The 18,112-nt window shown below is 41.1% G+C and overlaps 1 protein-coding gene and 1 long non-coding RNA gene across 2 annotated transcripts in view; one reads left to right on the forward strand and one right to left on the reverse strand.

Moving 5' to 3' along the window:
• ccdc169 (coiled-coil domain containing 169) overlaps positions 1-136 on the reverse strand; it is a 64,233-nt gene extending 64,097 nt beyond the window's left edge. The window contains exon 1 of the mRNA XM_060826981.1: positions 63-136. Within this exon, the coding sequence (XP_060682964.1) occupies positions 63-136 (74 nt within the window). The remainder of the gene's footprint in view (positions 1-62) is intronic.
• Positions 137-214: 78 nt separating this feature from the next.
• Positions 215-17,224, forward strand: LOC132816819 (uncharacterized). The gene is made up of 3 exons (XR_009644822.1): positions 215-329; positions 8,461-8,558; positions 16,986-17,224. It is a non-coding gene; the product is annotated as an uncharacterized LOC132816819 (long non-coding RNA).
• The last annotated feature ends 888 nt before the right edge of the window (positions 17,225-18,112 follow it).

Consider the following 18,112-nt stretch of genomic DNA (forward strand, 5'->3'; position numbering starts at 1 on the left):
CAGATATGGTTCAAAGTTAAGAAGCCGCATGATCCCAGGGGAAAGTCCCATTGCCCTCCTACCGCATTTGCCTCTCCTGCTCCAACTCGTTGCTCAGCTGCTCGAGATCCAAAGAATCCCCGCGCGCTTGCTCCATCCTCGCTCATGGCCCCGCTTGTTACAGTGGTCACCGTGGAAACGCACCGTCATGTGACTCGCACCCGGAAGTCCCTTGCCTCCTCCCCTCTGGGTGAAGTGTACGATCCCGCGCAATCTCTTTGGAGCTACCATGGACCGGGAGCTATTGTCTGATTCTGCGAAAGAATATGACAGGATGAAAGTCAATATCGGTAAGAATGCATATTAAGGATCACAGTTATATAATGTTACGTTTCTCTTTCAGATAGTTTATCTGTAATATTTCCTATTCTCAACAAGGGTTTAAGAATAATATCGACTGACTTTTGTTTATTTACAGACATTGACTGATTGTTTTTTAACTTTTGCTTTTAGGGTTCCAACATGTCAACATTTTACTTTCCTATAAATTGTTCACTGTGAGGTACCTAAACTGTTCAAGAAAATCCAAATGAGACCTAATCAAGCATGATTTTTGTCATGTTGTATTTGCCTAAGAAATACATTCAAATATTCAATCAACATTTGTAATAACCCTGCATCATTGATCACAAATCTTTTCACAACTTGTGTACAATGATAGACGAGTCTGTCTCTTTAAACTTTACTTCATAACCTTATACAGGTTGTATTGAGCCTAGAAGATTCACCTATATTAAATATAGTCTACCAGATATAGGCTTGTTTCCCTCATCATACTTAGGTGTCAGTTTTAGTCAGTTTACTCACCCAAAATAAACTCTCAACAACTTTTTGTTATGTCCTTGACCTTCCAGATAATTTCCTCAACACTTTTATGCAGATTATTTCCATTAGGGATTAGTGGTCCTAACACTGATTCTGTCCAGGTTCTATTTGTAACTCGTCACCAATCAACTTTCCAAATTTTTGCTTTCCAAAATGCAACCAATTCCCTAATCAAACCTGATATTGTCCTCAAATCACGCAAGAGTCTCTCTTATAAATTAGCCTGTTGTATGCCACCTAGCATACAGAGAGTTGTCCAGGAGAGTACTTGTGTTTGGGCTCGGGTACCACCTGTCCCAAAAGTGTGTCCTAACATTTCGAACAGGTCGATTTAAATACATACAACATTGACTAGGTTACCTTCACCCATTGACCTAGTAACTACCCCCAAAAACATAACCAGTTTGGTAAGAAACTGTAGATTTTGCAATAGTTTCTGCAGATTGGAGGGTAACATTTACAACCATATTGTTTGAGAAAGTGAGGAACTACAATCCTATTAGCTGTTTTCAGTGGCAAAAATGCAAGAATCTATACAAAGGGTGTAATGACTGAAGACATGGAAAATAATGGATTAGGCAAAATCAATGTGGACATGTGAAAGCAAAATCATCTCTGATTCTGGGGATTTCTGGAGGAGGACATAATGGATCATCCACTTAGCACATCAGACTGAAGATTGCTTCAAATGCTTAAGTCTGATCTCTTGCTCTGATGTGTTGGGCTCTCTCCTCATCATGGATGGGAAATTGATGAGCTGCTTCTTCCAGTTCGTTGTTTAGTTGTCCACCAGTGATGACTGGTTGTGGCAGTACTGAGAACTTAGATCTGATCTGTTAGTTGTGAAAATAAAAACATGATGGGCTTTTAATTTCTCCCCAGTGGGTTTGTCATTGGATGAAATGCTAATTTGAGTTTAACTATCCATGTTGACTTGGCAGTTGATGGACCAATGACTGCTGTGGCCATTTTAAATGTATGTTTTGGACACTTATGATTAGTTCTGTCCATATTCAATCCCAGGTATTAAACTGAACAACATAATTTTGAAATCACGAGTCCATATTTACATTATCATGATAGCATCCTAATAACTTTTGTTGCATTTGCTGAGCTTGATACAAAAACCAGTTTTCTTAGTAACCTTTAAAGTAGTTTACCCTTTGATTTGGCTTTGCATGAGACTTTGGCTGTGTTATAATATGTCCCCATTTAAAACAAATGAATGATAAAGAAACCGAAGGAGATGATTATGCCCCTTTAGCTTGCACTGCCATTCAATAAAATCATGATTAGATTCCTTACAGTGTGGAAACGGGTTCTTTGGCCCAACAAGTCCACACTGACCCTCCGAAGAGTAACCCACCCAGACCCATTTTCCTTTAATGCACCTAACACTATGGGCAATTTAGAATGGCCAATTCACCTGACCGGCACATATTTGGACTGTGGGAGGAAACCAGAGCACCTGGAGGAAACCCGCACAGACATAGGGAGAATGTGCAAATTCCACACAGACAGTCACCCAAAGTTGGAATTGAACCTGGGTCCTGGCACTGTGAGGCAGCAGTGTTAACCACTGAGCCACTGTGCCACCCCAGTGCCATGGCTGATCTGTTTGTGTTCTGAATTCCGCATTTCCATTTACCTGATAACTATCAGTTTCCTTGCCAAACAATAATCTGTTCATCTTGCTTAAAAATATTCGATTACCCAACCTCCATCACATTCTGAGAAGTAGTTCCAAAGTCGAATAACCCTCAAATTCACCTGCTTACTGATGGGAAGGGTGGCAGTTTTAATATTTCAAACATTGTTTTAAAACTTAATTCTGCATTTAGCCTCAAGAGGAAACATTTTTTTCTGTATCCACCTTATCAAGACCATTCAGGATCTTACACATTTTAATCAAGTCACCCTTCGCACTCTAAACTCTAGTGAAAACCAGCCCAACCAGTTCAACTTATCCCCATAAAACAGGCATGACCAATGTTCCATGTATTGCTTTTCTGCTATGTCCAGAGCTATGCATCAGCATGCCAATCTGTGTGCATGGGGCTTCCCATCTGAGCTGTGCAACTAAGAGATAACATTGATTATAATGTCCTTTTTGTGTTGGGGTGTTCTGAGAAGTATGTGCTGTTTGAGTGTTGATTGTGACAATGCTGCCCCTTTAACAAGGTAATGCTGTCCTTGGCTTTTTTTTCCGGGAAGTCGTAAAGGACACAGACTCCAAAAAGTCTGAGGTTGAAGAGTATCAGGGCCAATGTGATAATAGCTAACAGATACTGCCTCAGGCAGAAGACTTCCAAGTTAAAAATACTTGCCCAATGGAAGGGGAGTGGCCAGTTCTACCAGCTCAGCTTTTCTGTGGTTTGGTTTGGTTTTTAGTAGTAGAAACGTTCTTGGACCCAAAGATGCAGGTCCCTGCTGATCTCTCTCTGACTTGTCTCCTGTAAGACCCTGTGTTTGATTTTACCTTTTGTGCCAAGTTATTCTGCATTCTGTTCTGGCCTGGTCTATAACATGACCAATTGATCTGATTCAAGTCACTGTCATCACTTGTAAATCTCACTGTCCTATTGTCTGAATTCAACTAATCCAGCTTTTTTTTTCATTATCTGAGGCAGAGGCAGATAGGAGTGATTTGTACAGGAAAAATAGTTTATTTTCATGTGACGATACAAATTTATGCAAAAAGATATCTTTTGCTTTCCTGTTCTTACCTTAAATTGCAGTCATTTTTTCCACATTGCTATGTTTATAATTGGAGAGTTGAGGCTACAACAGGGAATAGGAGTTGAAATGTGTGGTACTGGAAGATTAGACAGCATCCGAGGAGCAGAAGAATCAATGTTTCGGGCATAAGCCTTTCATCAGGAATGTTGGGGGAGGTGGGGGAAGGGGCTGAGAGATAAATAGGAAGTTGAGGGTGGTGCTGGAGAGCAAGGCTGCTGGAAAGGCAATAGGTAGGTGGGGCGGGTGATGGTGATAGGTCAGAGGGGAAGGTGGAGCGGATAGATGGGAAGGAAGATGGACAGGTCAAGAGGGCAGTGCTGAGTTGGAGGGTTGGATCTGGGATAAAGTGGGGCGAGGGGAGATGAGGAAACTGGTGAAATTGACGTTGATGTCATGTGGTTGGAGAGTCCCCAAGGTGGAAGATGAGGACTTCTTCCTCCAGGCGTCAGGTGGCTAGCATTTGGTGGTGGAGGAAGCCCAGGACTTGCATATCCTTGGCAGAATGGAAGGGAGAATTGAAGTGGTCAGCCACAGGGTGTTGGGGTTGTTTGGTGAGTGTGTCCCAGAGATGTTCCCTGAAGCATTCTGCAAGTTGGCGTCCTGTCTCCACAATATAGAGGAGACCACATCAAGAGCAATAAATACAGTCGATGAGGTGTTTGGATGTGCAGGAAAATCTGTGCCGGATGTGGAAGTCTTCAGTCCATTTTAAGAAAGAAGCAGAAATAGTACTCACAACTTAAGCTCCAGAAACTGTCACTCCGCTAGCCAAGCTGTTCCTGTACAGCGACAATCCTGAAGTTTACCCAACAGTGGAAGTATTGCCCAGGTATATTTCGTGTACACAAAGCAGAATGATCTAGTCCAGCCAATTATTGCTTCATCTGTCTCCTCTCATTTATCAATTAGTGATGCCCAGTTTGGCTTCTGCCAGCCAGAGCATCCTGGTTCCTGACCTCATTACAACCTTGGTTTAAATATGGATAAAAGTGCTGAATTCTAGAGGTGAAGTGAGAGTGAAAGGCCTTGCTATCAAGGTCCCATTTTACCAAGTGTGGCATCAAGAAACTCTAGCAAAACTGGAATAAATGGGAATCGGGGTGAACCCACTCTACTGGTTGTAGTCATATATCTGACACATAGGAAGATAGTTGTGGTTGTTGGAGGTCAGTCATCTCTGTTCCAGCACATCTCTGCAGGAGTTCCTCATGGTAGTGTCCTAGGTCAAACCGTCTTTGGCTGCTTTGTCAATGCCTTTCCCTCCATCAAAAGGTTAAAGAGGGAGGAATGTTCACCAATGATTGTTCATCATTCATGACTCCTCAGAAACTAAGCGAAAGTGAGGACTGCAGATGCTGGAGATCAGAGTCGAGAGTGTGGTACTAGTAAAGCACAGCACGTCAGGCAGCAATCCATGTCCAAATGCAGAAAGATTTGAACAATATCATTTGCTCTACACAAATGACAGTCAATGTTCATCTCTATTAAGAGATGATCTAACCATTGTCCCATGATATTCGGTAATGTTATTATTATTGAATTCCCCCATTATCAACATCCTGGGGGTTACCATTGACCAAAAACAGAACTGGACTCACCATATAAATACAATGGCTACAAGCGCAGGTCAGAGACTGGGAATACTGCAGCAAGTAACATCCCTCCTGACTCCCTAATGCCTGTCCATCATCTACAAGGCATAAGTCAGGAGTATGATGGATGAGTGCAACTCTGACAACACTCAAGAAGCTTGCCACTATCAAAGAGAAATCTGTCCACTTGTTAGTCACCACACCCACAAATATCCACCCCTTCCACTATAAATGATCAGGCGCAGCTGTGCATACTACCTACAAGATTCACACCTTCCAAACCCACAGCCACTTTTATCTAGAAGGACAAGAGCAGAAGATATATGGGAATAACAGAACCCGCAAATTTCCTTCCAAGCTATTCACTACCCTGACTTTGAAATATATCACTGTTCCTTCATTGCCATTTATCAAAATCCTAGAATTCCCTCCCTTAACAGCATTGTGGGTCTACCTACAACACATGGATTGCCGAGGTTCAAGAAAACAGCTCACCACCATCTTCCAGGTCCCATGAGTAAATTTTTTTAAAAGTCCAAACTGTTGTGCCTTTCTTGAATATGAATGCTATCAGGGTTCAAAAGGAAATCAACGTTTACAAAGCAAATTAGTATTTTTTTGAGTGAGTTCCCTTAAGTAATGCCTGGTATGGGAGGTAACATTGTAATATGTAATTTTCATTAGTCTTCAGCTGATCCTTCTGAAGGTGAACAATTGTTCTCTTTGCTCATTAAAATCACCTCATACTGAATAACCTATTCAGTACTCTTCTACGGTCTCAAACCTTCCTCCTGCAGTTAGTCTTTGTTCTGCTCATGAACCATTGGTGGAATTTCAATGCAGCAAATATTGAGACCTCCATTTAAAAGAGCAATTTAATGGAACATTGTTGCTCCTTTATTGAATTCCAAGAATTCAATTAAATGATAGAATCTGCAGTATTGAATGTGTGCCTTTTGTGATGTGATGTACGCCCTGCTGGGAATTATATTACAGGTACTTGACAAATAATGAATTTCATCCTGCATTTATTGCCCAAAATATTAGCTGACTATGTTTGGTGCGGTCATTATATTGTCCTATGTACTAAATTACTTTAGTATAATATACACCTTCACCAAGCTGTTCTTCTGATAAATAAGTCTTACCTAGCACCTGTGTGGATATACAGTAAGTAGCAAACATGTCAAGTAAAACTTTTCATCCTGAGTTGACAGTCTCATAAAATCTTTACATGAGACATAATTATTACAAGAATCTCTCGCTTTCTCTTTCATGTTTGTAATTAACATAATACTGGCATATTATATAAAAATGAGGACGTGGTGTAAGACATTAAAATGGATACTGAATTATTCCCATATCTCCTGCCTTCTTAACTTCATCTGAAAATTGCAGTTTAATCTCCCTACTTAAACAAAGAAATGAGGAACAGTAGTAAGCCTTTGAGGCAATTCTTCTATTCAGGATATTCATGGTTGATTATCTTTTCCCCATACCCTTTAATCCCTTTAACCCTCAGAAAAGTAGCTTCTAGTGGCAGACGTTTCCAGAGACTCATTACTCTTTGGGGCAGAAATTTCTCCTCATCTCAGTCCATTATCCTTAGATTGTGACCCCGGTTTATTGGAAACGTCCTACCTGTGTTTACCTTATTCTAGTCCTGATAGAATTTTATAGGTTTCTCTGAGATTCTTTCCCTTCACTGCCCCATTCTTTTAAACTCCAGTGAGTATTGGACTATAAGACCATAAGATTTTAGGCGCAAACTTAGACCATTCAATCTTTCAAGTCTGCTCTGCCACTTGGTCATGGCTGTAATGATTTTCAACCCTATTCTCTAGCCTCTTCCCATAACCCTTGATCCCTAACCAATCAAAAATCAATCTCTGTCTTAAATGCACTCAATGACTTGGCCTCCGCAGCCTTCTGTAGTGACAAGGTTCACTGTCCTCTGGCTGGAGAAATTCCTCTTCATCTCAGTTCTAAAACGTCGATCCTGAGGCTACGCCTTTCTTTGTAGATGTTGCTTTGAGATGCTTATGAAGTGTATGGATTTTTTTTACTGCTTGTTATACTATCTTTTTCTAGACTAGTATGAAGCATTTGGAGGCAGCCATAGAAATTGAAGACAAATCTTTAATGGAGTCAAAAGAGAAAATGCTGGAAAATCTCAGCAGGTCTGGCAGCATCTCTAAGGAGAGAAAAGAGTCTAACTGACCCTTTGTCAAAGCTTTGAGATTCTCCAGTATTTTCTCTTTTGGTTTCAGATTCCAGCATCTGCAGTAATTTGCTTTTATACTTTAATGGAGTCATCTTCTTATTGCAGCTACATGAACTTTTCACTTCATTTTAAAGAACTAAGATGGATGCTCCATCATGTGACACTGCATCACTTCCAGCAAAGGCCTAACTATTCATATAACCACATATTTAAGTTATATTGTCCTAACCAGTCCAGTTTCCTTCGTACCCTTGTCCTTCCATCTCAGAAAACAGTCAGATAAACCTTTGCACGCTATCCATAGCTAGAACATTTTTCATCAGACGAGATCAAGGTATACACACACACTTTCCCCAGGTGCGGTGTCACATTTATCAGAATGTATGAAATATAAGCTATACAGGTAAACAATCTTTGAGCCTGCTTTACCAACCAGTACCATCACGGGTTTAGATTGGATTACTTACAGCGTGGAAACAGGCCCTTCAGCCCAACAAGTCCACACTGATCCTCCAAAGAGCAACCCACCCAGACCCATTCCCCTACATTTACCCATTCACCTAACACTACGGGCAATTTAGCATGGCCAATTCACCTGACCTGCACATCTTTGGACTGTGGGAGGAAACTGGAGCACCCAGAGAAAACCCACGCAGACACGGGGAGAATGTGCAAACTCCACGCAGACTGTTGCCTGAGGTGGGAATTGAACCCAGGTCTCTGGCGCTGTGAGGCAGCAGTGCTAACCACTGTGCCACCGTGCCACGTTATCTTCCATTTCAACAGTTTAGGAGATTGATGAGCAATATTAAAAATTTTATACCAAATTTTAAAATTTCAGATTCCTGTCTTTGCATTTATCGTGAAACTGCTGATGTAAAGTTGTTCCGTAATTAGACCATCTTCTCAGATGGGGTGCTCTAATACCTCCCCTCCAGAAGATTACACTTGGTTTAGCTTCCCCTTGTGTAATACAATGGAATATAGTAAGTATTATAGCTTTAAAGAAACTATAATGATATTATGTTATTTATATTGCAGAAAAACTTACTGAACAATCTACTCAGTTGGCCATGTATCAGAAAAAAATGGTGGAACACAATGCAGTACTTAAAAATCTCAGCCACAATTTCAATCAGGTAATCTGAAACTGCAAATAGTTTTGTATGGGCAGCCTTCCTATTTGGGGAAATAAATATTAGCCACAAGTGATCCTGATCAGCTGCAGACCTTTTTTGGTCATACATTACTTCAACAATTTGCCTTGTCAAACTAATGGGCATATTGCTGCTATTTCTGACAACTGACATTTTGGAGGTATTTATAAAATAAGTTATGAATCTAGTCTCAGCTATTCCTATCCAACTTCAACACACTATTTCAAACACTTCAGGAATTTATTTTTAAATGCCCACATTGCTGACAGATAGAACCAGTACTGTGAACAAACTTCCATATTTCTGACTTTATTGGTCAACAACTAGTGAGACTGACCTCACCCTTGCTATTCCTCAGCTGAATCTAAAGGTATCTCAGTCAGACCATTTCTCTATTTAAATATTTGCACTGTGATACCATCTGTACTTAATACGACAACTCTTCCCTCATTTTCTATCTTATTCCACATGACTTTTTACATCTAAAAGCATTTATCAAATTTGAACATGCTTGAGACAGGGTACTTGCTATTTTATGATTTTCTAATTTAGTAATTTATACTTCTTGATAATTAACTTTCTCATATGTATTTTATTCAGTAGGGTAAGGACTTTGACTGGACCAGAAAATTTGTTGCCCGTTCCCCATTTCACCTTGAGAAGATGGTAGTAAGCTGCCTTCTTGAACCGTTGCAGTCCATTTAGTGTTGGTATGCCCACAATACTGTAAGGGAAGGAATTCTAGAATTTTAACCCAGTGTCACTGAAGGAATGGTGATATTTCCGAGTACAGATGGTGAATTGCTTAAGGTGTTGGTGTTCCCATGCTGCCCTCTAGATGGTAGTGGTTTTAGGTTTGGAAAAAGCAGTGTATGGTATCTGTGAATTTGTGCTGTGCATCTTGTAGATGGTATGTACAGAAATATACTGTGTGTCATTGATGGAGACAAGGTTTTCAAAGTCAACGAGTGAATTACTCGCCATGGGATTCCAGCCTCTGACCTGTATTTATATAGCAGATCCAGTTCAATTCCTGGTCAGTGGTAACCTTCAGGCTGTTAGTAGTGGGGAAGTTGGTGATGAAACAGCCATTGAATTCCAAGGAGTAACTATTATGATTGTCTCACAGTTGAAGATCATTATTGCCTGAAACTTGTGTGGTGCGAATGTTACTTTCCACTTGTGTCTGCGCAAGCCTGAATATCAACCAGACATTGATGCTTTAGGACATGGACTGTTTCAGTCTATGAGGAGTTATGAATGGTGCTGATCATTGTTGAATCATCAGTGAACATCCCCATTTCTGACCTTATGATAGAGGGAAGGTTGCTGATGAAGCAACTGAAGATGTTTGGACCTGGGACACTGAAGAACTCCTGCAGAGATATCCTGGAGCTGAGATGGGTGAATCCTGACAACCACAACCACCTTCTTATGTGCCAATCAGTGGAGAGTTTTCCCACCAAATCCTCGAAGTTCTAGTTTTGCTAGGTTTCTTTGATGCCACATTTAATCAATTGTGGCCGTAACGTGTGGTGCAGTACTTGCTCTCTCCCATTGTCTAGAGTTCAACTCTTTTGTCCATGTTTGAACCAAAACCACGATAAGGTTCAACATAAGAAGCCCTGGGATGGGTATCACTGAGGAAGTTGTTGCTGAGCAACTGCTGCTTAGTAAAACTGTTAATGACATCCATCATATTTTACTGATTATTGAGAGTAAATTAACCAAGCTGTATCTGGCTGGACTAGAACTGTCCTTTTTCTTTCACATACTGGTCATACTTAGGCGATTTTGCCATGTAGATGCGAGTGTTGCAGCTGTACTGGAATAGCTGTTGGAGGGGGAGGGGAGCGGGGGTTCACAACAAGATTTGGAACATGTCTATTATTTTGACCGAACACCAAGCTGCAGGTGGTGGTGCTCCTTTCCACCTGCGGCCCTTGTCCTTCTACATGGAAGTGATCGTGGGATGTCTGGAAAAGGCTGAGATGGATCGTGTACTGACAGTTCTGGTTGAAGATTGGTCCAACTGCTGTATACTGCTTATGTGCTGATCCCCCCCCCCCATCATCAAGGATGGAGATATTTCTGGAGCATTCTCCTCCAGTGAGTTATTTAATTGACACAACTTGTTTTTATACAACTGGATGTGGTAGAACTGCAGAGCTTGGATCTGATCTGTTCAGTTTGGAATCATTTAGTTCTATCACTTGTGCTTATGCTGTTTGGCATGCAGGTAGTCCTGTTTTGTAGCTTCACCAGGTTGATGCCTCATCTTTGCATATGCCTTATTTTGTTCCTGACATGCCCTCCTGCGCTCTTTGTTGAACCATCTCCTGTTTAATGATAATGCGAAAATGGGGAATATGCTGGGCCTTAGGTTGCACATTTTGTTGGAGTACAGTTCTGCTTCTATTAAAGGCCCATATTGTCTCATTAAAGGCGGCATGGTGGCACAGTGGTTAGCACTGCTGCCTCACAGCGCCAGAGACCCGGGTTCAATTCCTGACTCAGGCGACTGACTGTGTGGAGTTTGTACATTCTCCCCGTGTCTGCGTGGGTTTCCTCCAGGTGCTCCAGTTTCCTCCCACAGTCCAAAGATATGCAGGTTAGATGAATTGGCCATGCTAAATTGCCCGTAGTGAGAGGTAAGGGGTAAATGTGGGGAAATGGGTGGGTTGCGCTTCGGCGGGTTGGTGTGGACTTGTTGGGCTGAAGGGCCTCTTTTCACACTGTAAGTAATCTAATCTAATCTAAAGCTCAGTTGTGGGTCTGGGTCTTTTCAAAATCTGTCCCTTTCTCAGAGTGGTAGTTCCACAGAACATGATGGGTATCCTTAATGTGAATATTGGATTTCAATTCTACAAGGACTGTACAGTAACCTCTCTGACTAATACTGTCATGGATGTATAACTCCGCAGCAGGCAGTATTAAGGATGTTTCTGTACTATCTGATGTAGACCTGATCAAGCAGCTATATGCTTTAGGATTCAACCAGCTCAATCAGTATTGGTGGTGCTGAGCCAGTCTTGGTGATGGATGTTGAAGTCCCCAATCCAGAGTACAAATGTGTGTCTTTACCACCACTGTTCTTCCTTCAAATGGTGCTCAACATGGATAAGTACTGCTTCATCAGCCAAGTGCTGGTGACACATGGTAATCAGCATGTTTCCTTTTCCATGTTTGAACTGATGCCATGAGAATTCATAGGATCCAGACTCAATGATGATGATTACAAGACAACACCCTCATGACACATGGCTGTGCCACCTCTGGGTCTATCCTGTTGGTGATGGTGTCTAGGACAAGGTCTCTAAGATATAATTCCATGAGTACAATTGTCACGCTGTTGTTGTTTTTGTTTCTGGTGCTATTGTTCAGTGTTCAGTTGTCTATCCCATTTCCTGTTTTTTAATCTCTTTTTATACAACCAACTGGCTTGCGAAGGCCATTTCAGAAGCAGTTAAGAGTTAACCACATTGCTTAGGGTCTGATGCATTTAGACCAAAACAGGTAAGAACAGCAAATTTCCTTCCCTAAAGGCCACTTAGAAAATCAGATGAGTTTTTACAGCATCCAGAATGGTTTCATGGACATCATTACACTTTTAACTCCAGATTATTTGTTTTAATTCAAATTCAACCATCTGCCATGGCTGGGATTTGAACACAGGAGACCACCTGCATTTCTGGATAACTAGTCCAGTGGCATTCCCACTATCCAATCACCTCCTGTAATTCCATATTAAGTCCTACAAGGATTATAGAATTCTGTGTTTAAACAGCATATTGCTTTGATCACTGTTTATTGATGGCCATATCCACTGGGTCTTTGAGCTTAGCAATTCAACTTGACTAACTTTTTCTGATGTTTGCTCAGATGAAAACCAAAGTGGCTTATAAATTTTTCACAAGACTGACATATTTCAAAACAGCTGTGGGTGTAAGCTTGTTATTTATTCATATTATTAAAACTTGAAGAAGTAGACTTTTATAAATGGGAATATATTTGTTCACCTTTACAATTACTTCACTTCAGCAATCTTGCTCACTTTTGTAAAAAATAACTGTCATTCTAATTTATCTTTCTTCTCAGTTTGGACATTAAACATTGACTGCCCAATATTTAGTATATCTCCTGATTACTTTGTTACTCAGGACTACATCTACCAAAAGCTTTACTTCTGCTGCTATTTAGAATCAGAGAGTCATAGAGATGTACAGCATGGAAACAGACCCTTCTATCCAACTCATCCATGCCGACCAGATATCCCAACCCAATCTAGTCCCACCTTCCAGCACCCAGCCCATATCCCTCCAAATCCTTCCTTAAAAGATGCCTTTTAAATGTTGCAATTGTATTGGCCTCCACCACTTCCTCTGGCAGCTCATTCCATACACGTACCACCCTCTGTGTGAAAACGTTGCCCCTTACATCTCTTTTATATCTTCCCTCTCTCGCCCTAAACCTGGACTCCTCCATCCCAGGGAAGAGACTTTGTCTATTTATCCTATCCATGTCCCTCATGATTTATAAACCTCTATAAGGTCACTCCTCAGCCTCCAATGCTCCAGGGAAAACAGCCTGGAGTATTGGAGGCTGAGGAGTGACCTTATAAACATGCTGATTATTCAACCTCTCCCTATAGTTCAAATCCTCCAACCTTGGCAACGTCCTTGTAAATCTTTTCTGAATCCTTTCAAGTTTCACAACTGCTTCAGGAAGGAGAACTGCACAATTCTTAGAAATTCCATTCCTTTTCTTAGTTTGCTCCTCAATCCTCAGAGCAATACTATATGTTAATTATTCCTACTCCATTCTGAATCGTCAAACTTCCTATCTGGTACAGCCAGAATGGAATGAGTTACCTCTGTCAGTGTTGTATCATTCTGTGAATCCATTTCCTTTCTGCAGTTGGGTGGAGTGGTGGCTCTATACTACAGCCTTAATGATTACTGAATTGTTAGCATTCTTGCCAGAGCTAGAATGTTGTGAACTCAAGCTCTTCTTTGAGGAATTGTGTGCATAAATCTAGGCTGATACTCCTGTGTGGTACTATGGGAGTTCCAGGTGCCAACTATTTAATTAAGACTCCATCTACCCTCGTACAGATGTAAAAGATCCAACAATAATTGTAAAGAGCAGCAGGAATGTCTGCCAATGTGTTAGCTTATTTTTGCTTCTCAATTAACACCTGTCTTTTTTACTTGTCCTTTTTTTGGAGGTAACATTTGTAGCTACGACGCTAGTTGATCACACTTCAACATCCACCATCCTATTTAGATTTGGTGGATGTTTTTGGAGCTAGATGTCCTTCCAATTTATCCAGGCTGGGGACCAGTATTAATGCATGCTGGCTTGTCTGTGCCAGTGGCTGGGGTCTTCCATTGCTAACAAGCCCAAGAGGGGAACTTGACTCGGAGTATTCTGGCTTTTAAACTGTGGTGATACTGTACAAGCTATAGTTCTTCCTTAACTATCACCTAAACCAAAACAAGTTCTGGTCGCCCTATTTTAGAAAGAGTACAGAAAAGATTTACTAGGATGCTACCTGCACTGCAAGGTTTGAGTTATGAGGAGAGGTTGGATAAGCTTGGACTTTTTTCCCTGGAGGGGTAACCATATAGAGGTCTATAAAATCATGAGAGGCATAGATAAGGTAGATAGCCAACAGTTTTTCCTCATGCTAGGCAAGTCTAAAACTAGAGGTCATACCTTTAAGGTGACAGGAGAGAGATATGAAAGGGTCTGGGAGGGGGACTCTTCCTTTCAAACAGATAGTGGTGGTTGTCAAGAACGGGCTGCAAGAGGTAGTGATGGAAGCAAGTACAATTTTATCATTTAAGAAACACTTAGACAGGCAAATGGATGAATAGGTATGGAGGGAGATGGACCAAACGTAGGCATTTAGGACTAGTTTAATTGTGCAAACTTGGCGACATGGGTGAGTTGGGCCGAAGGACCTGTTTCCATGCTGTAGACCTCTGACTCGAAATGTTGGGGAATTTTAGCAGCAAGCCTGGCAGCACCTGTGGAGAGAGAAACAAAGTTAATGTTTTAAATCCCAGTATAACTGTTCATTAGAACAGGCTTAAGACTCCATCTCCCCTCTAATAGATGTAAACGCTTCAAACATCTGTCAACCTGTTAGCAAAACCTGCCTGTCAACTAATGTCACTTCTCTATTTGCTTTTCTTTCTTTCAGGTAATGTGAGGTCGCTGGAATACTGGTTGATCGTTCTTCAACATCAGCTATCCTATTTAATTTTGTGGTTGTTTATAAGCTGGATATCCTTTGCAACATTAACTCTATTTCTACCTCCACAGATGCTGCCAAACCTGTCATGTCATTAGCACTGTTTTTATTTCAGATTTTTGGCAAATTGCAAAAATTTGTTTTTATATACTTCAAAATTTGTTGCAGTGAGCAATTGAAACTGGCTGTAAGGAGCCTTGAATATCAGGTTTAAATTTGCTTGTTGAGCTGGTAAATTTGTTCTCAAACATTTCATCACCATCCTAGGTAACATCATCAGTGAGCGTCCAGTGAAACATTGATATTCTGTCCCGCTTGCTATTTATCTGTCTCAGTTTGTTGTGGTTGGTCATATCACTTCGGATTCTGTTTCTGAGAGGTTGGTAAATGGGGTCCAAATCTACATTTGTTAATGGAGTTCAGATTTGAATGCCAGGCCTCAAGGGATTCCCATGTGTGTCTTTGCCTGTCCCACGATAGATGTTTTGTTCCAGTCGAACTGGTGTCCTTCTTCGTCTGTGTGTATGGATACCAGGCGAAAGTGAGGACTGCAGATGCTGAAGATTAGAGTCAAGAGTGCGGTGCTGGAAAAGTACAGCAGGTCAGGCAGCATCCAAGGAGGAGGAAAATCGACAAAAGCCCTTCATCAGGAATTAGATACCAATGATAGTTGGTCATATCTTTTTGGTGGCTAGTTGGTGCTATTATATATCCTGGTGGCTAGTTTCCTGCCTGTTTGTCCTTGCAGAGGATTTTATATGTGACGTTCGTTCTGCTGGTTGTTGGTACAGTGTCCTTTAAATTCATCAGGACCTGTTTCAATGTTGTGGTAGGTTTATGGGCTACCATGATGCCTAGGGGTCAGATTAGTCTGGTCATCATCTCCAAGATGTCTTTGCATGGCAGGGTGGCTAGAGTCTCTGAGCGTGTTGTCTTCTTGTTTCCCAACACCCACAAATGCAAGTGCATCAGGATATTATTTAAATGAACCACAACATATTGCAGCACCAAGGAACTACGAGAAGTCGAGGAAGAACACTTATACAATGTATTCAGGAACAACGGGTACCCAATAAGCTCAGTCCACTGATTCCCACACAACAGACCTAAACAAGAAGACACAACACACCCAGAGACTCTAGCCACCCTGCCATACATCAAAGACATCTCAGAGATGACAACGAGATTACTCCAGCCCCTCGGCATCATGGTAGCCCACAAACCTACCATCACGCTGAAACAGCTCCTGATGAATTTAAAAGACTCCATACCAACAACCAGCAGGATATATACAAACCGTCATATACAAAATACTCTGTAAGGACTGCAGCAAACATTACACTGGACAAACCGGTAGGAAACTAGCCACCAAAAGACATGACCAACTATTACTGGTATCCATACACACAGACAAAGGAGGACACCAGTTTGACTGGCACAATACATCCATCCTGGGACAAGCTGAACAAAGATACACACGGGAATTCCTAGAGGCCTGACATTCAACCTGAACTCCATTAACAAACACGTAGATTTACCCCATTTACCAACCTCTCAGAAACAGAGTCGGAAATGATATCACCCACCACAACAAACCAAAACAGATTAATAGCAAGTGGGGTGGAACACCAATGCTTCACCAGTGGCTCACTGATGATGTTGCTTAGCATGGTGACAAAACATCTGCGAGCAAATTTACAACCTGATCCACAACCCAAGCTACAAATCCTCTCCAAAATCTCAAGTCTTATATAAATTACTTTTCATTATTTATTATAGTTCTACAGCCATGCCTTTAGAATTGCCATGACTTGTCTTTGTTATCAACCTATTAGATTCTTCCAATACTCTTTGTAGTCCATCTTTTCTCCTATCCTCATTTGAGAATTGAGCCACAGAACTTCTATTGCATTGGTCCACATGTATCGATGAAGTATTGCAGCTGCCCAAGAGACTTGAACCTGAAGCTTCTGGCCCAGAGGTTGGGATGCTACCACTGTAGCAGATGATCTTGGCTCTCCATCTGAAAAGCTGAAGAATACTAATGTAACATGGAATAGTCTTACTCCGAGCATCTTTACATGAATGTGATCTTGTAAATATAGTGCAGTTCAACAACTAAAGCAAACTAAGCTTTTATCTCTTTATAGGTACAGTTGAGACTGGAACGTGTAGCAGCTGTGAAGCCTGGTATCACAGGACTGAACCAGTAGTTTGTGGGAAAAATATTCCTTCAGTGCAATGAAAACCAACATTTCCAATCTATTCAAGATTGTATTATTGAGATTTTGAGTATAGTTCTGTTTATTTAATGAGTGAACTTTTTTTCCCAATTTGTGTTACTCAATTGTGGGTTATTTTTCTCCATGAAATAAAGATGTGAATGTGTTGTTGTGGTTCTGTTCGCCGTGCTGGGAGTTTTTGTTGCAAACGTTTCGTCCCCTTTCTAGGTGACATCTTCAGTGCTTGGGAGCCTCCTGTGAAGCGCTTCCGTGCTGATTCCTCCGGCATTTATACTGGTTTGAATCTGCCACTTCCAATTGTCAATTGCTGTCTGCTGCAGTGGCCGGTATATAGGGTCTAGGTCGATGTGCCTGTTGATAGAATTTGTGGATGAGTGCCATGCTTCTAGGAATTCCCTGGCTGTTCTCTGTTTGGCCTGCCCTATAATAGTGGTGTTGTCCCAATCGAATTCATGTTGTTTGTCATCTGAATGTATGACTACTAGGGATAGCTGGTCGTGTCGTTTCGTGGCTAGTTGGTGTTCATGGATGCGGGTTGTTAGCTGTCTTCCTGTTTGTCCTATGTAGTGTTTTGTGCAGTCCTTGCATGGGAATGTGTTATTTTGATTTTTTTTCACATTTGTATATTTAAATCAACTTCAGCATACACAGGTTATGAATAACTTTCCAAGACTGTCTTTGTCTTATTCTTTCATGGGATGTAGATGCCATTGGCAAGGATAGCATTTGTCCCTATCCTTTTGGATATGGAGGAGGAAAAAATGTTCTATGAAAAGGGAAGAAATATTAATAATACCACTTGAAGCAAGAGTGCAGAATACCTAACCAACATTTTGCATACACCTGAGATGTTATTGAATATTCCCTTCATCTGTTTTCACAAATACATTATGGACAAAAATTCTTGTAAATCTTTTCTGAATCCTTTCAAGTTTCACGACATCTTTCTGAAAGGAAGGAGACCAGAATTACATGCAATATTCCAACAGTGGCCTAACCAGTGTCCTGTACAGCCTTTGTGTGGAGCCGCAGGA

Source organism: Hemiscyllium ocellatum, chromosome 6 (assembly GCF_020745735.1).
Source record: "Hemiscyllium ocellatum isolate sHemOce1 chromosome 6, sHemOce1.pat.X.cur, whole genome shotgun sequence".
Classification (NCBI taxonomy): domain Eukaryota; kingdom Metazoa; phylum Chordata; class Chondrichthyes; order Orectolobiformes; family Hemiscylliidae; genus Hemiscyllium; species Hemiscyllium ocellatum.